General features: G+C 45.5%; 4 protein-coding genes across 8 annotated transcripts; all 4 read left to right on the top strand.

Annotated features, from left to right (window-relative positions):
* Window positions 1–417: 417 nt before the first annotated feature.
* On the top strand, window positions 418–1,722 carry LOC101775219. Its single transcript, XM_004977841.1, has one exon. It carries the CDS (start codon window positions 418–420, stop codon window positions 1,720–1,722), a length of 1,305 nt encoding a protein of 434 aa, XP_004977898.1.
* A 5,241-nt stretch (window positions 1,723–6,963) lies between these two features.
* On the top strand, window positions 6,964–9,659 carry LOC101772212 (protein Rf1, mitochondrial). The gene has a single exon (XM_004975271.3). It carries the CDS (start codon window positions 7,159–7,161, stop codon window positions 9,403–9,405), a length of 2,247 nt encoding a protein of 748 aa, XP_004975328.1. The 5' UTR covers window positions 6,964–7,158; the 3' UTR covers window positions 9,406–9,659.
* Window positions 9,660–14,275: 4,616 nt separating this feature from the next.
* On the top strand, window positions 14,276–18,754 carry LOC101772894 (protein Rf1, mitochondrial). 5 transcript variants are annotated; one of them, XM_022827977.1, is made up of 4 exons: window positions 14,276–17,364; window positions 17,682–18,042; window positions 18,142–18,219; window positions 18,329–18,754. In XM_022827977.1, exon 1 carries the CDS (start codon window positions 14,513–14,515, stop codon window positions 16,646–16,648), a length of 2,136 nt encoding a protein of 711 aa, XP_022683712.1. In that variant the 5' UTR covers window positions 14,276–14,512; the 3' UTR covers window positions 16,649–17,364; window positions 17,682–18,042; window positions 18,142–18,219; window positions 18,329–18,754. The 5 variants fall into 5 exon arrangements, with proteins under 5 accessions (XP_022683712.1, XP_012702757.1, XP_004975333.1 ...); XM_012847303.2 differs by having other exon boundaries at window positions 18,139–18,219; XM_004975276.3 differs by lacking the exon at window positions 18,142–18,219.
* Window positions 18,755–20,253: 1,499 nt separating this feature from the next.
* On the top strand, window positions 20,254–22,597 carry LOC101774128 (40S ribosomal protein S8). The gene is made up of 5 exons (XM_004975277.4): window positions 20,254–20,387; window positions 20,513–20,585; window positions 21,146–21,479; window positions 21,843–22,018; window positions 22,278–22,597. The coding sequence occupies exons 1-5, from the start codon at window positions 20,384–20,386 to the stop codon at window positions 22,354–22,356; spliced, it is 666 nt and encodes a 221-aa protein (XP_004975334.1). The 5' UTR covers window positions 20,254–20,383; the 3' UTR covers window positions 22,357–22,597.
* The last annotated feature ends 1,457 nt before the right edge of the window (window positions 22,598–24,054 follow it).

The following is a 24,054-nucleotide window of genomic DNA, read 5'->3' as shown; positions in this document are numbered from 1 at the left end:
GGCATATCCTATGCCTAAAAGCATCTCTCATATGCAAGGTGAGTTAGAAAGGTGAGAATTGAAAAGACTCTTCTAAACATATGTTATTTTAAAGTTGTGATCTTAGAGGGAAAACTACCCCCCATGCAGTTCCTAAGTTTTATTCTGGAATCCAGTTCAACAACTTTCATCCAGTAACTCTCACGCACTAATCCCTTCTCAAAGACCAGAATCTCCCAGAATCGCGTCATAACTTATTCCTTGTTTCATCACCTAATAAAGTGCCACCGGAGTTCCCCACGGCATTCACACATCCCTTTCACCTTTAGTATTCACACGGCACTTGCTGTACCTCCGGTGAGCCTTCCATTATATATGCACACCTTCTCCACCCAAATCTCACCAAACCCCTTCTTGCTGCTCGCTCTTCTCCCTAAAATGGACGGAGTCCAAGGAGAGGAAGAAAGCCTTCTCAATGAGCCAGCGCTGTCACCGGAGGCAGCCACCGTCATCGCTTTGGTGCTCGGCAACGACGACCTGCTGCGGGAGGTGCTCCTCCACCTCTCCCTCCCCACCTCACTCGTTCACGCAGCCTGTGTCTGCAAGCGCTGGCTGCGCGTTGCCTCCGGCCATGGCTTCCTCCGTGACTTCCGCAGCCTCCACCCACCCCGTCTCCTAGGATACTTCCCCAACAACACTCAACCTTATCCCAAGCTGTTGCCATGCAACGGGCTGCCCACCGAGCTCGAAGCCGCATCCCGCCACGCCAACACCTACTTATCCAGGATTAGTAAGCATCCCTTGTTCGGGAACTATGTGATCCTGGACATACGCAATGGCCGCATGCTCGTCTCCATGATAGATGCGTGTGATCAGACTCGACTCGCCATCATGGTGTGTACACCGCTGCAGTCGGCGCCACCGGTGCACCTCCCATTCAGTCAGCTGCTTTCCACTTACCGCGGGATCAACAAAGGTGAATTCGATATGTTCGAGTTCCTCCCGGAGGACGGAGGTGATGGGCTGTCCTATTACGAGGTGAGAGTGATGAAGCGTCACCAAGGCAACCCTAGGGTCATCTTGGCAACGGTAGTTGCTTGTGAAGCTGGGGTTATAGGCGAATGCCGTGCCACGGAGCCTATGAAGCTCCCAAAAGGTTTGTGCTGGTCATGCTGCTCAAAACGAGGGTTGCTTTGTGGTACAAAGTTCTACCTGCTCTCTAACGATGGGTACATTCTTGGGTTGGATTTGGTTACCATGACCTTGTTCTACATCAACTTACCAGAAGAGGTGGAGATGGTCAAGACGGAGTATGATTACTACAAAAACGTTGACCTCTCTAGGGGAGAGGGCTCTAACTTTTATCTTATCTACCTCAAGGGGTTCCATATCCGCGTTTGGATCCATGATGCGGAGCGCGGCAGCGAAACGAGCAATTGGGTGCTGGTCGACACAATCTCTCTGCTCAAGTATTTGGTCCTTCTGCGAAGTTGCGAGGGTTGCAGGATCCATCTTTTGGAAAGGAGTGGGGATAATGCTGAGTTTGTGTACTTGAGAGTATCAGATACACTGGATGATTACTCAGATGCAGACTATCTGCTTCTTCTTAAGAGCAGGGCTGTGGAGGATGTGTCTGAGAACCATTGGCGATCAACATCTCTGCTTAATCCCTTCATGATGGTTTGGCCTCCCACCTTCCCAGCGTTGAATGAGGAAGATGACCATGGTCATGTTGGGCTGTAATTTGTGTCACCTCACCTAAGTATGAATGTAAGTGAACAAAAGTCAGTTTTGTGTGTCTTGAGTCAGGTATCTAATGGCTAATAATTGTTCTATTCGAGTGCCTACTTGTAGAGGGGAGTCATTTCTATATTAGTGTTTGATCACCATGGCGTGGTGCTGAGCTCACCATTGCCGCCCTAGAAAAATCATTGGGGGTCGTCCATGCTCCAGCAGCATTTCAGCCGGGCTGGAAATTTTGTGGGCTGATACTTTACGCCTTTTTGCTTAAACCGAGCTTCCAAACAAACAATTAATTGAAACTTTGATAGCACAAAAGAATAGCCAATACCTTGGATTGATGCAGGCGGTAGAGTGAAAAGATTTCAGAGTGGAACGTGTCATAGATAATTGGTTAGTTTGGGTGGGTTGAAAATAGTAGGGTTTTTTTTTCTAAAAAGGATTATCTCAAATTGTAGATTTTTTATACAACTCCATTGTTAAAACTATGGTGTTTTACCAAATCGATATGCTCCAATATGAACATATTCTTCTTTTCAAAACCTTTTTCAAATGTAAACATTGTTGATTTACTATTCTACTCCTTTCGTCCCAAATTACTATTCGTTTTGTCTTTTCTAGATACATAGCTTTTGATATGCACTTAAATATATATTATGTCTAGATACGTAAGTAAAAGCTATGTATCTAGAAAATGCCAAAACGAATAGTAATTTGGGACGCATGGAGTAGCATTTTAGATGTACTAGTTTATATTTTAAAAATGTTAAATTATTGGCTACAAAATGTTGAACAAAACCTTTCAAAATGTTACTGCACTATTTCAAATTTCAGTTAAAATTCTGAATTAGTTTTTTTTAAAGTATTAATATGGGTTTTGAAAAAACTCTGGACCAAGTTGCAAACAACAAACTAGTAATTTGAGGGCAAATAGAATATGATTCAACAAGTTGAGTATAAAACTTTGAACACGTCACGACATATAAATGTTTGGGCCATATCACGTAATTTTCTGCATCAATTTATTGTATTCTTTTACCGCGTGTGAAAATCTAAACACATGAAACACAGAACACGCAATGCATTGGTTAGAGAAAAACAAAAGAGAAATCTGGTCTGTTTTGCCTCCGCCGCTGGGCTATTTTGGGCCATTTTGCCTCTGCTACTGGGCCGTGCGTGGACCGTAAATTGGTGTCTGCAATCCGAGGCGGCGGCGGACACGGCCGGAGGTGGAGGGCTCGACGGAGCGCCGACGCAAGTGGGGTTCGCGGGGGGACAGGTGACGGATGGCCCCCGCAAGCTTCGCCTGTCGCCGGAAGCCGTGGCCGCGGCCTCAGCGTCGGTGGCGCTCAGTGGGGACGACCTGCTGCGCGAGGTCCTCAATCCTCATCCGCCTCGTCTTCCCCAAGTTCCTCGTCCGCGCCGCCGCCTTGTGCACCCGCTGGCTCCGCGTCGCCTCCGTCCCCTTTTCCTCGGCCGCTTCCGCCGTGTCCACCCGCCCGGCCTTCTCGCCTCCTGCCGTATCTGCCCGCTTCCGCCGTAGGGTCGCGGCATGCAGTGCAGCCCGCCGCTGCGACCGGTGCGGAACTTGGGCTTCCTCCCGCGGTGCCCACTACCGTTCCCGCAGCTACCTCAAGTTCGACAGGTACGAGTTCCTTCCCGAGGATGGTGGAGATGGCCTGTCCTAGCACCAAGTGAGATTGCTGCTCCACACCAACAGCCGAATTGACTTCGGCTCTTGGCACAATCAGCCGCGTTGCAAACCGGAGTCATGAGGTGACGATAGCTGTACCTCAAGAATGTTAGAGCTCCCTGAAGCATGGAGTTGTTGCACAAACTCGAGTTTGCTTGTTGGCGCGCGGACGGGGAGGCTAAATCATTGGCGGTGAGCGTGTTTCTCATCGAGCTTCCGGATGGAGTTGAGAACAGTTACGACGGAATGCTTGAGCTGTCTGGCATGAACGATTCCAAGTTTTATCTTATCCATGTCAAGGGGGCACTGATGCTTATTTGGCTTCATGACACGGGTAATGATGGCGGTGCAGGCGATTGTGTGTTGATCGTTTTGCAAAGCCTGCTTGGATGTTGAGCAGTAGAACTCAGGTTATGTTAGCTCGTGTTGGGGATAATGCTGGGTTTGTGTACTCGGCAGTGCAACGGGAATTCTTCTTGATGCATATCGGACAGTTGCCTGCGGTGTTTGAAAACTGGATAACTTTGATGGCTTTAACAGGAACTTCTAGGTGCTAATCTAGTGGGTATACCACTTGATTTAGATAAATAACATGATGTCCTAGATCTACACAGTGACATCCTAGAGAGAAAAGACACCGACCGTCTGTCTTCGAGGGATTGGTCGTCGAGGACGCCATAGCGTTGTCGGGTAGGAGAGGGGCGTAGTGCAGAGTAGAGGGCGACAGTGACGTTGGTGGCGAGTCTTCCCGCCGCTAACAGCGCCTCCACTAGATCGACTAGGGTTTTGGTGTCAGTGGGATTGTAGGCACGCTAAACGTTGGTTCTCGTGCCCCCGGCCCCCACGTCCTTTTATATGGCACTGCGTGACGAGGGCCCACCAACCATATATGGTTGGGGCGCCCCCGATCAAGGTGCTAATTGAGAATCAGGGTCAAATTTGGCCATTGGGCCAAATCCGGATGAGATCAATCCTAACATTCTCCCCCTTGATCTCATTTCATACTCATACTTGACCTTAAACTTAGCTTGGCACCCATTTCATCACATATCAGTATATAGATCATGTCTCGTCATAATAGCCAGTTACGTACTATCAGATTTGACAGCTACAACATACTTTTCTGTTTTGAAACAGATTCTTCTTCTAGGCCCTTAGTATCCAGGTATCATAGGCTTTCCTGTAAACCCATACCGGCTAAGTGTTCTCTGAACACATTGAGTGGTAAGCCTTTTGTGAGCGGATCCGCGAGCATTTCTGTTGTTCTTATATGCTCTAAACTTATGGCATGATCCTGGATTCTGTCTTTCACAACAAAAACTTAATGTCAATGTGTTTGGCATCACCACTTAACTTATTGTTTTGAGCGTAAAATACTGTTGGCTTATTGTTATAGTACATATTTAGCTGTCTCTGAATGCTGTCTACCACTCTTAACCCGAGTATAAACTTCTTTAACCAGTTCGCCTGCCCCGTGGCCTCATAGCATGCTACAAACTCGGCAAACATCGTGGATGATGCCGTGACAGTTTGCTTGGAGCTTTTCCACGATATAGCTCCATCTACGAAAGTGAATACATAACCTGATGTGGATTTTCTATCTTCTACATCTTCCGCAAAATTAGCATCTGAATACCCTTCTATTTGAAGAGAATCAGTTCTTCTATATGTTAACATGAGGCCTTTCGTGCCTTGCGTATAATGCAATGGCTTGTTTACCATTTTCCCGTGATCTATTCCTGGATTGTCTTGGTATCTGCTAAGTACCCCGGTAACAAAAGCTAAGTTAGGACGCGTACATACTTAAGCATACATTAAACTTCCGACAGCTAAAGCATATGGAACCGCTTTCATTTGATCGATCTCATACTGGTTCCTAGGACTCTGAAAATTCTCAAATCTGTCGCCCTTGACTATGGGAGCAGGCGTAGGTCTACTCGCATGCATACTATACTTCTTGAGAATTTTCTCTAAGTATGCCTTTTGCGATAATCCTAATACCCCCTTTCTTCTATCTCGGTGAATCTCGATTCCCAAAATGAATGAGGCTTCACCAAGATCTTTCATATCAAAGTTTGAGGACAGGAATTTCTTCGTCTCCAATAGTAGACTAACATCACTACTAGCAAGTAGGATGTCATTTACATACAGGATAAGGAAAATGAATTTCCCATTCTTAAACTTCACATATACGCAATTGTCCTCCTGATTCTCACTAAACCTAAACTTTCTTATTGTTTCATGAAACTTCAAGTACCACTGCCTGGAGGCTTGTTTTAATCCATAAATGGATTACTTCAGATGGCATCACATATGTTATTTTCCTTCAACAACAAAATCTTTGGGTTGTACCATGTAAACGTTTTCTTCTAGACCTCCATTGAGAAAAGCCGTCTTTACATCTATCTGATGTAACTAGTTGTACCATGTAAACGTTTTCTTCTAGACCTCCATTGAGAAAAGCCGTCTTTACATCGATAGATGTAACTCTAAATCGTAGTATGGTTATCTGGATAAGCTGGACCTGAAAGCAATTCAACCTTGAAGAGCCTAGGTGAGCGTGGTAGTTGATGTTATTTCTGGAGGAAAAACATTGGAGCCTGGAGCAAGTCCTAAATTCCTAATGAATGGCAAGGCTTGGTTGATCTCAAAGAATCATTTGAAATTTCCACTCTAGATAAATCCCTTGGTCTGATGTAATGTGGCTCTAAGCCATGCACCCATGGATCGGAGCATAGTCTTTTTTGCAGCAGGTAGATGAATCAGTGATAGTTTGACTTTAGCAAGCTTTCGGACCTGCGCGCTCTCTAACCATCGTTATCAGTGCTTTACATATATTTCCTGATGCACTTTGTTATGAATTCAGGATCTGTTTATACTGGTGTGTAGTTCTCCAGAAAAAATTAAGCATGTTAATTCTGGTTTTTTTGTTAAATATTTGGAGAAATTTTGAATAGCAAAGTCAAAGAGGTAAGCACTAGTGTTGGCATGCTACACAAAAGTATGCTATTCTAATTATAGAACTACTGTAACAGAGTTCTCTGAAATATATAAAAGTTTTCTCTTAGCATAAGATATTTATTTTTGAATTGTTTATTTTTATGGAAATACTATTGTTCTCTGAGCTTAGCCCTTGTTTAGTTCACCTCCAACTCCCAACTTTAGCACTATGCAAAAAGAAGATTCCCCATCACATCAAACTTGCGGTACATGCATGGAGTACTAAATGTAGACGAAATTAAAAACTAATTGCACAGTTTTGTTGTAATTTGCGAGACGAATCTTTTGAGCCTAATTAGTTAATGTTTGGACAATAATTCACAAATACAAACGAAACGCTACAGTGTGCTACGTTGCTGTAACAGTAATTTGGCACCTCCAAACTTTAGCAACTAAACAAAGCCTTAGCGTGTCAGTGGGAGTCTGGGACCAGCAGTTCGACGCTGACACTGATTTTCCCGTACCCTGACGAACTGACACGTGTGATTTCGTTCCATACAAAGGGGAAATTTAAGATATACATTTTCGCTTCTCTGCCCCATCTCCTCCCGCGGCCCTCCCCTCCCCTGCTCCCCGTCTCCCCTCCGCGCCTCCTCTTGGCCTACTCGCCAGTGTGGCGGCACCCAGCTGCGCCGGCGATGGCGAGCCGGACTCGCCAAATACGGCGGCGCTCGCGCCCGCTGTGAGCTCCGCTAGAGCACGGCCGGCATCGCCAGCGCGCGCGAGGCGCTCTACGTGAAGCGGCGATGTCGTCCCGGGCCCGCCTCTCCTCTATATTCGCCGCCACCGCGTCCTCAACGGCGTCTTCGCCGTCGCCGCGGAGCGCTCCCATTGACGCCCTGGCAGCCGCCACGGAGCGCGCTCGGGCCGGGACGCTCCGGCCGGCGGACGCCCACCACCTGTTCGACCAATTGCTGCGGCAGCCAACCAGCGTCCCGGAGCGCGCGCTCAACGGCTTCCTCGCCGCGCTGGCCCAAGCGCGGCCGTCATCGGCCTGCAGCGACAGCCCCGCCCTCGCCGTCGCCCTCTTCAACCGAAGGTCTCGGAATTCAGCTGGCCCACGGGTGCTGCCGACGACGGTCCACACCTACGCCATCCTCATGGACTGCTGCTGCCGCGCGCGCCGCCCAGACCTAGCGTTTGCCTTCTTCGGCCGATTTCTCCGGACGGGCCTGGCAATCAGTGCCATCCTATTCAACAGCCTCCTCAAGGGTCTTTGCGATGCAAAGCGGACGGATGAGTCTCTGGACGTGCTGCTCTGCAGGATGCCTGAGCTTGGGTGCGTGCCCAATGTTATCTCCTACTCTGTTCTTCTGAAGAGTTTCTGCAGTGAGAAGAAAAGCCAGCGAGCGGTTGAGCTGCTCCAGATCATGGCCAAAGAAGGAGGTGTTTGCTCGCCCAACGTGGTATCATATAACACGGTCATCGATGGTCTCTTTAAGGAGTGTGAAGTAGCTAAAGCATGTGATCTGTTCCATGAGATGGTGCAGCAGGGGATTTCACCTGATGTGATGACTTACAGCTCTATTATTCGTGCACTGGGCAAGGCCAGAGCAATGGATAAGGCAGAGATGTTCTTCCGACAGATGGTTGATAAAGGGGTTCAACCGGACATTTTTATCTACACTAACTTAATCCATGGATATGCCACTTTGGGCCAGTGGAAGGAGGCAGTTCGGGTATTCAATTTGATGGTCGATGATGGCATTGTACCTGACCACCATATTTTCAATATACTGATTCATGCATATGATGCACGTGGAATGATGGGTGATGCTGACGCGATGCTTATATTTCATGAAATGAAGCAGCAAGGAGTGAAGTCAGATGTAGTCACCTACTTGAATGTCATTGCTGCATTTTGCAGAATGGGCCGGCTGGATGATGCTATGGACATATTCACTCAAATGATTGATCAGGGATTGCCACCTAACCAAGCTGTTTACCACTGCCTGATTAAGGGTTTCTGTACTCATGGTGGTTTGGTGAAAGTCAAGGAATTACTTTCTGAGATGATCAGTAAAGGTATGCATCTTGACGTTGTGTTCTTCAATTCAGTAATAAATGACCTTTGCAAAGAAGGAAAGGTCGTGAAAGCACAACAGGTATTTGACTTCATTAGACATATTGGGTTGTGTCCTAATATCGCTATGTTTTGTTCACTGATGGAGGGATATTGCTTGATTGGCAAGATGAAGGTAGCGTTGAGAATATTTGAGTCTATGGTGTCAGCTGGACTTCAACCTAACGTTGTAGCTTATGGTACACTTATTAATGGCTATTGTAAAAGAGGACGGATCGACAATGGACTGAATATTTTCAGAGAAATGTTGCTTAAAGGAGTCAAGCCCTCAACTATTACATACAACATAGTTATAGGTGGGTTATTTCATGCTGGGAGAACCGTTGCTGCAAAGGAAAAGTTCCAAGAAATGATTGAAAGTGGAATACCCGTGGACATTGGAATATATAACACTGTCCTTTATGGACTTTTGAGAAATAACTGCTTTGATGAAGCAGACACTCTGTTCAAGAAATTACGTTCAACAAATGTGAAGATTGATATCGTAATTATCACTACTATGATTTCTGGAATGTTTAAAGCTAGGAGAATCAAAGAAGCTAAGTATTTGTTTGATTCTATATCAGCCAACAAGCTGGTGCCTTCTATTGTGACTTACAGCTTAATGATTACAAATTTCATAAACGAGGGGTTGCTGGAAGAGGCAGATGATATCTTTTCTGCAATGGAAAAGGCTGGCTGTGCCCCTAACTCTAGACTGCTAAATCATGCCACAAGGTTGTTACTTGAGAAAGGTGAAATAATCAGGGCTGCTAATTATCTTGCTAAGATTGACAAGAAGAATTTCTCACTTGAAGCTTCAACCACTGAGATGCTTATCTCTCTCTTCTCAAGAAAGGAGGCATGGCAGGAGCACATAAAATTGTTCCCTGCAAAGTATCAGTTTCTTGTGGGCGCCAGCTACAGTTGATACATTTTATATGTGCTTAAGTACCCAGAGTATGCTCTTGAGTTTTGTATTTCACATGGTATATTATCTGCAAGCATGCCAGATAGCACTGGACGCTAGAGGTTACAAAGGAAATCAATGCCAATATGTGTGGTAGAAGACTATGTGGTTCAAAATTAATTTGCGTCTCTTAAATTATGTAACTATTGCTACAGTTCAAACAAGAAATGATTTACAATTCATTATGAATTCTTCCTAAAGAACTTCAAGGTTCACATCCTGGGCACCTTTGCATGCAAAAGTATAGAATCCTCGTCTACTTCAGTATCGAACATTTTGTTCAATAATGACATATACAGCCTTCGGGTCATAATGAATAAATAAAGCTAAAACATTTGCTATGAACAGGTGCCAATAATGGGAGGGATTGTCAGTCTACCATTAATAAAATCTTGCTGTCTGAATTTTAGTTTCCGATACTCAGTATTGGCACTAGGAGTACTGAATTGAAAATGGCACAAGATATGTTCATATATGGCACACTGGAGATTTTTTGTGCCATGGTAGAGTTTGCCACCATTTATGTGCATGGAGGTACAATCATGTCAGATAAGCGTGAGGCACTGGATGTCGATAAGGAAAAGCGCCTTGTGGTTGTGTATACTATACTGGAAGACTACTATGGTTCAAACCTGACTGCTTATCTCTCATGTCAGATAACTGCTTCATTCTCCAGGCAGTTGTTTGTTTGAAAACACTGCAAGGTTCACTGCCTAGCCACATTTTTTGAATGCAAAAGCCTAGATTCCTTGCGTACATGAATGCACAACTAACTGATGAAACATTTATGTCAACAGTGCATTATATCCCATATGCCAGCAATTAATTTTAGTATACTTTAGAATTTTCATCCACAGTTTTCGAGTTTCAACACTGTCCATTCCCTATATAAGTATATAACCTTTGACATTAAGTCAAGATCCGTTGCTTTCCTTCTTATTATTGTCTTTTCCCGCTCTCCTACTCTACCTGGGGACGCAAACAAAATTTGTTCATTTTGTATTGAATTCACAAGGATGCCAATTGGTTGTGAAGTTTTTATCTTCCTGCAGGTCTTCTGTCAAGATGCTTAATGCAGCTGGTTGCATTTTATGGATAAAGAGAATTTTCTGTTTTTGCTCTGGAGATATCGAGGATACTAGGTGGCAGCGCTGCATGATCTCAGGTTTGCTTGTTGCTGGCAATTTCTATATGTTGGGTCGGAAAGGGTAAATTGTTGGATTGGGTTTGGCATCTACGAACTTGTTTATCAATCAGCCAGACTGAGTATATTGCAGTTATCATGGGATGCTTGAGTGTTACGTGCACATGACTAATTTTTATCTCATCCATGCAAGTGATCGTGGATTCTTGTTTGGCTTCATGATACCGACAGTGATTGCAACACAGGAAACATTGCTGAGTTTGTAGGGTGGAGAGAGAATTCTCCTTGGCCCATATCAAAGGTGTTCGAGTACAGGGTGTGGAGTTACCTTCATGATGGTCTGGCCTCCCAAATTTTTGAAACTGAACAATCCACTTGATCTAGTTGAGTGATCCTGCAATAATGCCTTTTCCTGTTGTCTATCTAGGCTCGAATTCATCCGAGACGAATTCTGGATTATGGGTGTCTTGTGTTAGTTCACTTATTATGCAATCTCTCCGTATGACAAGACAATGTTCACATTATGTGGTTATGATCATTTTATTCTCTCTTAATTATCTTAATTGTGCCTAGCATGGGAAAAAGGAGAAAAGATGAAACAGAATGTGTGGAAATGTAAATCTTCATCAGTAGTGGTTTCATTTAGTGATGAGGACATGACACACTTAGATATGGCCGTTCGTAAGGTGAGCTCGTTCCTCTATATTCTTTTTAGTTATTTTGAGAATAGATTGCTACCTAAAGGTATTATTATAATTAGGAACCATGGAGAGGACCATGAAGTACTTGAAGAGAGGTATGGTGGCAGAGAGGACCAGCGAGGAACGTCCAAGCCAAGTTGGAGGTCCAACTATATCAAGTTCGAGTCCACCTCGGAGTCCAAAAGCAGTCCGCCTTAGAATTGACGCCCAGATCACATACGGAGTCCGTTTTGGACGTTCTATATATGCATGGAAAGCTGAGAATATACACTTTCCAATGGCACTGGTATCATATCAAAATTCCACCTGAGTCAACGGGAATCATCGAAACAAGTGGACATACATAATCTACCAGGTGCTGCATCACTTTTTGTCGGACCTCAGGCCTTGTAAATTTGCTTGGGACTTAGACCCAAGTTGGTGTGCGCCCCAACCAGGAGGAGAACGCCCAAGGTTGCCCTAGGTCCTCTCCCTTGGCCTCCACCTCTTTGATATATAAAATTTAGTAGCCGCCGCCCTAGATACTCGGGTTTTGTTTAAATTAATTTATCTTTGAACAGTTTTGCCGTTTATCGGTTTGTGAGACCCCAACTTGTGTGCTTCATATTATTAGCAATATTCATATTGCATCTACTTTGTTCTTACTTGTGTTCTTTGATTCGCATGCAGTGATTAGCCTTCGTGGTGAGGTCAATCGGGTTGCGCATGGTTGCTAACTAAGGAGAAGTGGTGCTTCGATTGTGGGTTCGGATCTTGTTGATCAGAAGCTGGATCGAGTGTATTGCTACTCCATCAAATACTCACCTGATGAAAGATCGGGTATCATAGTTCCCATCATTTAGCGTGATCTGATATCTGTGATGGTTCACTCGTGAAGTTGTGGTAATTTTTTTCCCTATAGAGGGCTCTTAGCTTGCATTACCTTCTTTTTTTTTGATTTGTGGAGTTGTGGTAATTTTTTTAATCCTGACCATCATGAAACACGATTCCCTTCCATCCATAGCCTCCCGCTAGCGATGAAAATGGACGGGAACGGGCGGGAAAATTCCTTCCATATTTTTTCACCGGGAACGGGAGCGGGACGGGAAGCGGGATAAACGGGTATACGAAAACGAATAAATGTAGGTGGAAATAAAATGGAAACGGACGGGAACCGAGACCATACGCAAGGATGACACGTTCCAAATTCCAAACCAAGTAACCAACGCCAGCCACACTGCCACAGGCAGACCGCAAGGCAACAGCAAACTGCAAACCAACACCAGCCAGCAGCCACAGGCAGGCCGCACGCATTCAGGCCGCGCCAAACCAACAACAACCATAGGTAACAGCAAGATAGCAAGCTAAAAGACAGTAGACAGCCACACGTTCTAGTTTAAGCAAATAGTTTTAATTCTAGTCCACAAATCAGCCATAAATCACAAATCAAGACCACAAGTCCACAAATGTTTTAGTTCTGGTCCACATATTTCTTCCAAACTGTCACAACTCACCCTCTTCATTCATCTCGTCTGGATCACTTTCTATTCCTTGTTCCTAAAAGAATCAATATGTAGTGTTTAGCAAGCTGAAATAACAATAACGGTAACCATATCGAATGTTTAGCAAGCTGAAATAACAGTAACGGTAACCACAGTGATCGAACAGAGGACACATCATTTGACACATTATATACAGTTCGTCATTGTGAAGCATTCTAAATATAAATCGGATGAGACATACCTTATTATCATTCAGGGGGTTCTCGGATGAGACAGGAGTGGTCTTTGGAGGTCGCACGTCAGCTAGAATAGAAGGAATATATTTGGCATCTGAAAAAAATAAACACATCACAAATATGAATAGTTCAGTGTATCACACTAACAATGCCAACTACTTGATTTGCATCTTCACTTGGTTCAGTTGGCGCTGAAGATGATCCATAAGGTGTACTCTGACTACCACCATCACATGCCTTTCTCTTGGCTCCTGGAAAAGAATAAAAAAAGAGAGCAAGTGTCTCTCTGTGCTACTAATCTACTATTGCCCTAGTTCACTAATCACTACCTGTACTATTCTGGTTGCATGAAAACATGAAAATTTCATGAGTGTTCTACCTATAATATACATGAAAATATTTTCTGGTTGCCAAGAATAATTGCCAGCAAATGCATATTCTATTTCAGCCACGTATGCACCACATCTATGAAATCTACAGGTTGTACAGAGCTACTACTAGTGCTAGTTTTAGTTTAATGCGTACTTGAAATGGATCCGTTGATGTTGTCCTTCGACAGAAGAGTGAAATGACGAGATTCGTGACTTCGACGGTACTGCTGGCAGCAACCAGCCCAAGCCTAAGTGCTTCTCCGGCACCGACGTTGTGGAGGCAGAAGGCCAGGAACAGCCGCTTCGTCCTTCTTCTCCACTGCGTGGCATCCCTGATGGACGATGGCGGCACAGCGGGCGCCGGGCGGTGGCAGCTGGCGCTCGGTAGATCGGCGGCAGGGGCAGGCTGGCACGCGGCGAGGGCCAGCTCGCCAGGGGCTGGGTGGCGGCAGCTGGCAGAGGCGCAATCGCGCAGAGGCAGAGCGCAGCGACGGTAGAGGGCAGGCCGCAGGTCGGCAGGGGGCGGCAGGGGGCTAGGGGCCGACGGCATGCGGCAGGGGGTCAGGGGGGCAGGGGCAGGTGGCGGCGGGATGGATTGGCCGATTGGAAACAGGTGAATGGCCGAACGGCACTCCCCAATGCCCGACATCAGGGAATAAGGGTTGTTGTGAGGCCTGTTGGGCTGGATTGGCCGATTGGGGTTCGGGGGATTGAGGTAGTGGGCTTATCCTGTTAAATTAGAAACGGGATGAATATAAGACCATCCCGGAATCCTGCAAATACGGACGGGATACCCCTTGCGTGATCCACCCTCAACTGTATCCCGTCCTGTTCCCGGGTACCCTATCCCGTTTCCCGTCTCGGACCTTCCCGTGCCGTTTTCGTATACTGGGACAAATATGGGTCCGTTTTCATCGCTACCTCCAGGCCCCGCTGCCCGCAACTCCTCTGCTCCCCGTCTTCCCTCCCGCGCGACGGCCTTTGGGCCACTTCAGCGGCACTCAGCGGCGCCGGCTCAGGCGAGCCGGTTTCACCAAAGACGCCGGTGCTCGTGCCCGCTGAGCTCCGCTAGAGCACGGCACCGTGGCGCGGCCGGCTTCGCCAGGGCGCGCGAGGCGCCATATCTGACGCGGCGATGTCGTCCCGGGCCCGCCTCTCCTCCAAGTTCACCACCACCGCGTCCTCGACGGCGTCTTCGCCGTCGCGGCGGAGCGCTCCCATTGACGCCCTGGCCGCCACCACTGAGCGCGCTCGAGCCGGGACGCTCTGCCCGGCGGACGCCCATCACCTGTTCGACGAATTGCTGCGTCAGCCCACACGCGTCCCGGAGCGCTCTCTCAATGGCTTCCTCGCCGCGCTCGCCAAAGCGCCACCGTCGTCGGCCTGCAGCGACAGCCCCGCCCTCGCCGTCGCCCTCTTCAACCGTATATCTCGGGATTCAGCAGGCCCAGGGGTGATGCCGACGACGGTCCACACGTACACCATCCTCATGGACTGCTGCTGCCGTGCGCGCCGCCCGGACCTAGCGTTTGCCTTCTTCGGCCGACTTCTCCAAACGGGCCTGGGAATCCAACTCATCACATTCACCAGCCTCCTCAAGGGTCTCTGCGATGCAAAGCGGACAGATGAGGCTCTGGACGTGCTGCTCTGCAGGATGCCTGAGCTTGGGTGCGTGCCCAATGTTATCTCCTACTCTGTTCTTCTGAAGAGTTTCTGCAGTGAGAAGAAAAGCCAGCGAGCGGTTGAGCTGCTCCAGATCATGGCCAAAGAAGGAGGTGTTTGCTCGCCCAACGTGGTATCATATAACACGGTCATCGATGCTCTCTTTAAGGAGGGTGAAGTAGCTAAAGCATGTGATCTGTTCCATGAGATGGTGCAGCAGGGGATTTCACCTGATGTGATGACTTACAGCTCTATTATTCATGCACTGGGCAAGGCCAGAGCAATGGATAAGGCAGAGATGTTCTTCCGACAGATGGTTGATAAAGGGGTTCAACCAAACAGTGTTCTCTATAATAACATAATCCATGGATATTCCACCCTGGGACAGTGGAAGGAGGCTGTGAGGGTGTTTAAAGAAATGAAGCAGCAAGGAGTGAAACCTGATGTAGTCAGCTACTCGACAGTAATTGCTGCGTTTTGCAGAATGGGCCGCTTGGAAGATGCTATGAGCATATTCAGTCATATGATTGATCAGGGAGTGCCGCCTAACGAAGCTGTTTACCACTGCCTAATTAAGGGTTTCTGTACTCATGGTAGTTTGGTTAAAGTCAAGGAGTTACTTTCTGAGATGATCAGTAAAGGTATGCATCTTGACGTTGTGTTCTTCAGTTCAGTAATAAATGACCTTTGCAAAGAAGGAAAGGTCATGAAAGCACAACAGGTATTTGACTTCATTAGACATATTGGGTTGTGTCCTATTATCGCTATGTTTTGTTCACTGATGGACGGATATTGCTTGATTGGCAAGATGAAGGAAGCGTCGAGAATATTTGATTCTATGGTTTCAGCTGGAATTGAACCTGATGTTGTAGCTTATGGTACACTGATTAATGGCTACTGTAAACTTGGACAGATTGACACTGGACTGAATATTTTTAGAGAAATGTTGCTTAAGGGAGTCAAGCCTTCAACAATTGCATACAGCATAGTTATAGATGGATTATTTCACGCTGGGAGAACCTTTGCTGCAAAGGAAAAGTTCCAAGAAATGATTGAAAGTGGAATACCCGTGGACATTGGAATATATAACACTGTCCTTAATGGACTTTTGAGAAATAACTGCTTTGATGAAGCAGACACTCTGTTCAAGAAATTATGTTCAACGAATGTGAAGATTGATATCGTAATTGTCACTACTATGATTTCTGGAATGTTTAAAGCTAGGAGAATCGAAGTAGCTAAGTATTTGTTTGATTCTATATCAGCCAACAAGCTGGTGCCTTCTATTGTGACTTACAGCTTAATGATTACAAATTTCATAAACGAGGGGTTGCTGGAAGAGGCAGATGATATCTTTTCTGCAATGGAAAAGGCTGGCTGTGCCCCTGACTCTATACTGCTAAATCATGCGACCAGGTTGTTACTGCAGAAAGGTGAAATAATCAGGGCTGCTAATTATCTTGCTAAGATTGATGAGAAGAATTTCTCGCTTGAAGCTTCAACCACTGAAATGCTGATCTCTCTCTTCTCAAGGGAAGGGACATGGCTGGAACACATAAAATTGCTCCCAGCAAAGTATCAGTTTACTGTGGGAGCCAGCCACAGTTGATACATTATACATGTGCTTAAGTCCCCAGGATATGCTCTCAAGTTTTATTTTTCACAAGGTATATTATCTGCAAGCATGCCAGGTAGCATTGGACACTATGCCAATATGTGTGGTAGAAGACTATTGTGGTTTGAAATTAATATGCATCTCTTAAATTATGTAACTTTTGCTACAGTTCATACAAGAAATCGTTTACAATTCATTATTAATTCTTCCTAAAGAACTTCAAGGTTCACAACCTGGGCACCTTTGCATGCAAAAGTAATCATCGTGTTCTTCAATACCGAACATTTCGTTCAATAATCTCATATACAGCCTATGGGTCATGATGAATAAAAGCTACAATATTTGCTATAAACAGGTGATAAAAATGGGAAGGATTGCCAGTCTAACATTAGTAAAATCTTTCTGTCTGCATTTTAGTTTCCGATACTCAATTTTGGTACTAGCATTACTGAATTGAAAATGGCACAAGTTGTAAGATTTGTTCATATATGACACACTGGAGGGTTTTTCATGCCATGGTTAGAGTTTTCCACCATTGCTCTTACTATATGTGCATGGAGGTACAAGCATGTCAGATAAGCATGAGGCACTGGAGGTCGGTAAGGAAAGCGACTTGTGGGTATGGCTACGTGGACAATGAATCAGTGCTAAAACATACTATACTAGAAGACTACTGTGGTTCAAACCTGAATGCTCATCTCCCAAGTCAGGTAACTACTGCAATCTCCAGGCACTTGTTTGTTTTAAACACTGGAAGGTTCACAGCCTAAGCCCCCTTTGAATGCAAAAGCGTAGAATCCTTGCATACATGAATTCATGACTGATGAAAATTTTATGTCAGCAGTACATATATATCATTCAGTCCCATATGCGTAGCAATTATTTTTAGTATACTTTAGAACTTCCTTTCATAGTTTTCGATTTTCAACACTGTCCATTCCATATATAACCTTTGACATTAAGCAAGCTCTGTTGCTTTCCTTCGTATTATTGACTTTTCCCGCTCTCCTATGCTGTCTTGTTGTAGGGTGATGGGTCAAGATGCAGCTGGTTGCATTTTATGGATAAACTGTAAAGAGAATTCTCTGTTTCTGCTATTGAGATTAATTTCATCCTGATGGATACCTTGGTATCATTATGAAATTTTTTTTGCTATAGTAAAACTTTGGAATGTAGAATGTTTACCTTGTGGCATAGAGTGATTATGATCGGTAAAACATTTATCATTTGTGAACACCATTCATACACACATATCGATATCTCTCTCTGTAAGTTAACTTGGTTCTGACAGTAGGTAATAATGTGAAAAAGGTGCAGGCATGGACTGTTAAACACCAGTTTAAGAGCTGTGTGTCAAGTCGTCCGTTAGGTCTGGTAGCCCGTCAAAGGTCAGTCTCTGTTCTTAACAGAGTTGCTCACAATTATCTTTCTGATTACTTTGGGTCGTGGCCAGTGTTTTGCTGACCCTTGTCTTAAAAATACAGCAGTACATGTGGCTGTGTGGCTTGAAAATATTAAGGATACTGTTCGGCATCTATGAACTTGTTCATAAACCATCCAGACGGGTAGATTGCAGTTTTTATGGGACGCTTGAGCTGTCACGTGCAGATGACTCTAGGTTTTATCTCATCCATGTAAGTGACTGTGGATTCTTGTCTGGCATCATGGTTACAGGCAGCGACTGCAACACAGGGAACCATGCTGAATTTGTGTACTTGGAGGTGGTGAAAGAACTCTACTTGGCGCATATCAAAGGTGTTCAAGTACGGGGAACTTCCATTCTTGATGGTCTGGATGTCCCAAATTCTCGGAACTTAACAATCCACATGGTAAAGTTGAGTGATCCTGCAAAGCTGCCTTTGCCTGTTGTGTCTGTCCGGGCTTTAATTCATCCGAGATGAATTCTGGGTTATGGGTGTCCTGTTGTTCTCAGTTTGGTGATATTTCACTTATTACGGTCTGTATGACAATGTTCTCATTCTGCCGTTATGATGTTCATTTTATTCTCTCTCAATTATTTTCATTCCGCCTGGCAAAGGGGAAAAAATGACAAAAGGTGAAACAGAACAGAATGAAGAACGGCTAGAAAACCTTGCGTAATCCTTCTAATCTTTTTTTGCTTCTTTCTTTGTTTCTTGATGTACCGTTGGATGCACTTTTTCCTTTTCTTTTTCATTTATAATCAGTAGCCACTAAGGGATAAACCTCATGTTGCCTCAAAATAATGCTAGTAATTGGTATCGATGGTTGCATTCAGATGTTCTCGTCCTATCCTACAGGCCTTACTCACTTTGGTAACTTCCTAATTTGCTTGTTTAAGGCAAGTGTATAGGCTCATTAAAGATCTTTGCAGAGAGTAAACGCTTTGCATACCCAATATTATCCAAAAAAAAAAGTTCAAGATTGAATCAACCATTCTGATGTGAGATATGATTAGAGGGGCATTGCATCGTGCCTGAGTTCTCAATATCAGATACAAGCACAGCCATGAGAATATCTCTATGGCTGTCATTGATTATTTAGCTATATTTTAGACCATAAGCTTCATCAGCTTCCACCTCAATGAGAATGGCCTAACCGAAGCTCTTCCATTTTGCCCCGAATCTAAGTGTCAACTTCAGGAATTTTTTTATTTATATATATATATTTTTTACAAATTTGCATAAATATATAGTCGAATCAAAAAATTGTAAAAATGGGTCTATGCTGCCTCTTGAACGGCGGTAATAGGCTACCGCCGTGTCAACCAATGGTGGAGGAAGCTGTAGCCCGCTTACCGCCAGATGAGATGGCGGTAGCGCCTACTGCAGGCTCGCTTCCACCCATTTTGTGCCGCGTGCCACCCATTTTGCAAGTCGCTGGTGGTTCCTGCCACCCATCATTTTGGACCTTGTGCTCCCTGTCACTGGTGGTGGTGGTCCTATTGATTACTGCAGCAGCTATTGATAGGCCTAGCTCCGTACAAGTAGCAGCACAGTGCAGCATGCATGCATGAAAAGGCACGACCAGGGCACCCATTTTGCAAAGTTGCTGGTGGTGCTGCAGGCTCTTTTTTGAACGCGTAATGCGGAATATATTGTTTCACTCGTTTGGAGCTGCGCAAGTTGGGTGAAGCCCTACCGCTGTTTCGAATGGCGGTAAGGACCCTTCTGCCGTTTTAAGGTCCTGCCGCCGTTTTCATCCGGTGATACGCAGCAGTACATACCAGCCGACACTCTATCGCCGTTTGAAACGGCGGTAAGGATCTTACCGCTGTTTCAGCCGGCGACATAGACCCATTTTTGCAAATTTTTGATTCGACTATATATTTGTGCAAATTTGTAAAAAAAATATAAAAATAAAAAAATTCCAACTTCAGTTGCCCGATAGATGGGCTAGCTTTAGACCAGGAGGCGTAGTGAGCCGGGCCTAACTGGGCCTCATTCTCCAGCCTCTACAAGAAGAAGACTAGTACTCATTTGGGCCTCACAAAACTACACGGCCTACTGGGCCGCAACCTGTGAAGAATGGACACCGGCCGGGCTCATGCATGATCTCCACCGTCGGATCAGCCCAACCCCACCTGTGAATAAACCCTAACCCGCGGCCGCCGCCTCCTATATAAGCCAACGCTCCAAGGTTTCGTTCTCCTCTTCCCTGCGAGACCCAACCAGCGGAGCGGCGGCGCGGGCGGACCAGGAGGAGGAGGAGGCGGAGCGGCAGCAGCCGAGCCAAGCCACCGCCGCCACCATGGGTGAGAGCTCCACCTCCGCCGTCTGCTTCTCGTTCTGCTTGTTCATGTCTCGACCCCGGAGAGGCTGTTCGGTTTGTGAGATGCTAATGGCTGCGGCGGCGTTTGCTTTGGGTGTGTCTGTGCAGGTATCTCGCGTGACTCGATGCACAAGCGCCGGGCTACCGGTGGGAAACAGAAGGCCTGGAGGAAGAAGCGAAAGTAATTGCCGATTCTCTCCCCTCTTTAGTCATTTCGGTTCGCAATTTGTAGATTTGGCGAGTGGTTGATTAGATCAGTAATACGGGTCGATAGGTTTTGATTTCGATCTATAATTGATCGGAGCTTTATTGTTTGTTCTCGACGAGATTTGGTGAACTCCAGTCACATTTCACTGTTTTAGATTAGCCACCCCTCTTATTTATGTGGTCGCTAAATCAACAGCGACTGTTGAATCATTAGCGATGCTGATGCTTCTCATGAATGATGGAGTCCTGCTGTTGTGAAAAATGAGTTGTCTCTTCTTTAATTATATGCCTTCTTTCTAGAAGCCAACTGGTTTTAACTTGACTGAATTGATCTAAGGTGGAATGTGTCTTTTGAGCTATTTTAAATTCTAGCATTCATTGTTTACTTTTAATGTGCCTTACAATTATGTGATTGACAGATGAACTGAGGTTCTGATATTTGAATCGGTGTTGTCAGCTAGAAGTAATACCTCATATGGGCTGTATATTGTGCTGACTTGATTCTCAGAGGTTAATTCAGCTTCTCGTCTGTAGGTATGAGCTTGGCCGCCAGCCTGCTAACACCAAACTGTCCAGCAACAAGACAGTGAGGAGGGTACGTGTCCGTGGAGGAAATGTGAAGTGGAGGGCTCTCCGCCTGGATACTGGTAACTACTCATGGGGAAGTGAGGCTGTTACCCGCAAGACCCGTATCCTGGATGTTGTCTACAATGCGTCAAACAATGAGCTTGTTCGCACCCAGACCCTTGTGAAGAGTGCTATTGTGCAAGTTGATGCTGCCCCATTCAAGCAGTGGTACCTCACTCACTATGGAGTGGACATTGGTAGGAAGAAGAAGGCCCCTGCTGCCAAGAAGGATGCTGCTGAGGTACCATCCTTTGCAACCCCATGAAATAATAAATTATCATTGTTTTAATCTGGTGTGAGATCTTACTACTGTTCATGGGTGACTTACTGCGCACTTCTAACTAGCCCTGTGGTTAGAGCTGGTAGATTGCTTTTTGTCAACCTTTTGTACTGATTAATTGTTTATGCATCTGTATCTTGTTTTGGATTTCATGGGATGATTAAATTATTCATCTTTCCTTGGAAATTGGACTGTCTCAATTTATTTATTTGAGTCTTGCAGTTAACCAAAGTAATAGTTATTGGTTTTCTTTTCCTTTTCTTTAGTATTGATCTCATGGTTCCCTTTAATGGATTGTTTACTGTTTGATGTTTATATGTGCAGGGTCAAGAGGGTGAGGCTGTAGCTGAGGAAACAAAGAAGAGTAACCATGTCACAAGGAAGCTTGAGAAGCGCAAGGTGGGGCGCCAACTTGACCCACACATTGAGGAGCAATTTGGCAGTGGAAGGTTGTTGGCGTGCATTGCTTCTCGCCCTGGGCAGTGTGGCCGAGCTGATGGGTAAGGAATGCTGAAGTTATGTTTCGGTTTTCCTTCTTAGCTCCTGGATTCTGAAGTGAATTAGATTGGTGTGCTTGTGTTTTTATGGTCGATACTGATTGAGTTGTGGAATTCATACGATAGATTCCCATCAGTTAGTTTGCATGCAGTCATTATTTAAATAATTTCTTGGGCTCAACCTAGTTTTTAAAACAAAGCTGTGAATGTGTACTTCACCAGTAATTAGCTGCTTATAATGGTATTTTCCTTTTTATGACAGGTACATCCTTGAGGGTAAAGAGCTCGAGTTCTACATGAAGAAGCTCCAGAAGAAGAAGGGCAAGGGTGCTGCAGCTTAGATGCATCTTCTTGCTCGAAGGGCGGCTTATCTTATCCTTTACTCTGGGTTTTGTTAGTCCACAAGTATGTTATGTCGTGTTGCAGACCTGATGAACACCTATTTTCTGAAAGTGAATCAACTCTAGCTTCAAAGAACTGAGAATTTTCACCCTGTCGTGGTTGTATTCTCGTGGTGTTTAGGTTCACTGTTTATTGACAGTTTGTGTTCAGCAGTTTTGGTTTATCTCTCAGATGGCTTTCTGAATGGTGTATCTCCTGTTCGGTCTTTATTTGTTGGTTGCGAACGTTGGACGAAAGCGTATCCGCCAGACATTCACAAGCTTGACGAGGAGCTTTGCAGCCACTGATTAAACGCTGTTGTGCTAATACGGTGCTTGATCCCTGATCGTTGGCGCAACAGTCACTTTGGGGCATATGACTGACGAAAAATACAATAAAACAGATGTGGATCAGTTGCCGAAGTAGCTCGTTGTTCCTCTCGTTCTCTCAAATCTCAATCTGTGACCCTTTATCAAAAAAAAAAAAATCTCAATCTGTGGCAATCTCCACCGTCTCCACTAACCTAACTAATATCATAGATTTGCCTTCCTCTCTAGCTAGCCCTTTCAATCTCCCTCTCTAGCTAGCCTTATAAATTTGGCTGCGTTCTAGCTAGCTAATCTCCTTTTTTATCATCTTAACTCATTTGACTTACAATGGCAACCCACGTTTTGCTTGCATCACCAATACTTGGACTTGCACATTTGTTGAAGCTAACTTATTTTAGCTATCTCTAGTTCAAGGTACTACCTCTATTCTTAAAGGGCATTGCTAGCGCATGGAGTTTTCCCATCAGATGCTCCGTTAGTCCATCGCAACATCAAAAAATAATGTTTGCAACATAGAAAATCACTGTTTGCAACATCAAAAAACATGTTGAAAAAAACTTATTAGCCATCTCTTGATGACGAGGGAAAAAACCCGCTGCAACATCTGTTTCATATTGCATGGAACATTCAAATCTCATTGAAAATGCAACATCCATATAAAACACTTGCAACATGTGTGTGAAACATACGCACCATCTAGATCTACTTTGCAACATCCACATGAAACACTTGCAACATTATTCTGAAACATCTGAAACACTTGAAACATACGCTTGCAACATGCAGCAAACCTTGGCTGTAGGAGCACTGCACAGCGAGATTCGACACTAGGAAGCGGTGGAGGAGGAGGAGGACGATGGCGGCTGGCGCGGCTCGCCCTTGGCCGCGGGGGAGCGGCGCTCGGCACCCTTCCCCGTGGAGCTCCTCAGGCAGCCAAGCCCATTGCCGGCGGAGCAGCTCCTCCGGCGGTCGGCGCAGCTCGCCCCCTGGCCGCGGGGGAGCAGCGGCCCGCACCCCCGCCACTCGAGCGGCGCCCAGCCCAGTGGAGCTCCTCCGGCGGCGGGTGCAGCTCGCCCTTGGCCGTGGGCACAGCTTCTCTGGTGGAGTAGCTCCCCGGCGGCCATGCCCCTCCCTGCGTGAAGCTCCTCTCTCGTTCGTGACCAGCATCTGGGAGAGAGAGATATTTGATGGTGTGAAATGAGCGGTGGGTAACATCTTAGGGAGTGGTGGGTGGGGCTTGCGTCCGATATTTCACCCGGACGTCGGATTTCCTATCTCGAGCATTACCGATTCTTAAATATAATAATATGATACCATTATTTTTTTTAT

The sequence above is a fragment of the Setaria italica genome, chromosome VII, assembly GCF_000263155.2.
Source record: "Setaria italica strain Yugu1 chromosome VII, Setaria_italica_v2.0, whole genome shotgun sequence".
Classification (NCBI taxonomy): Eukaryota; Viridiplantae; Streptophyta; class Magnoliopsida; order Poales; family Poaceae; genus Setaria; species Setaria italica.
This window is presented reverse-complemented; position numbering and strand designations above follow the sequence as displayed.

Bases quoted from the DNA above. Each gene is read 5' to 3' on its own strand.
- LOC101775219 (XM_004977841.1), top strand. From the start codon at position 418: ATGGACGGAGTCCAAGGAGAGGAAGAAAGCCTTCTCAATGAGCCAGCG.
- LOC101772212 (XM_004975271.3), top strand. From the start codon at position 7,159: ATGTCGTCCCGGGCCCGCCTCTCCTCTATATTCGCCGCCACCGCGTCC.
- LOC101772894 (XM_004975276.3), top strand. From the start codon at position 14,513: ATGTCGTCCCGGGCCCGCCTCTCCTCCAAGTTCACCACCACCGCGTCC.
- LOC101774128 (XM_004975277.4), top strand. The intron at 20,586-21,145 runs GTAATTGCCGAT...TCTCGTCTGTAG, and splicing joins GCCTGGAGGAAGAAGCGAAA to GTATGAGCTTGGCCGCCAGC. The intron at 22,019-22,277 runs GTAAGGAATGCT...TTTTTATGACAG, and splicing joins CAGTGTGGCCGAGCTGATGG to GTACATCCTTGAGGGTAAAG.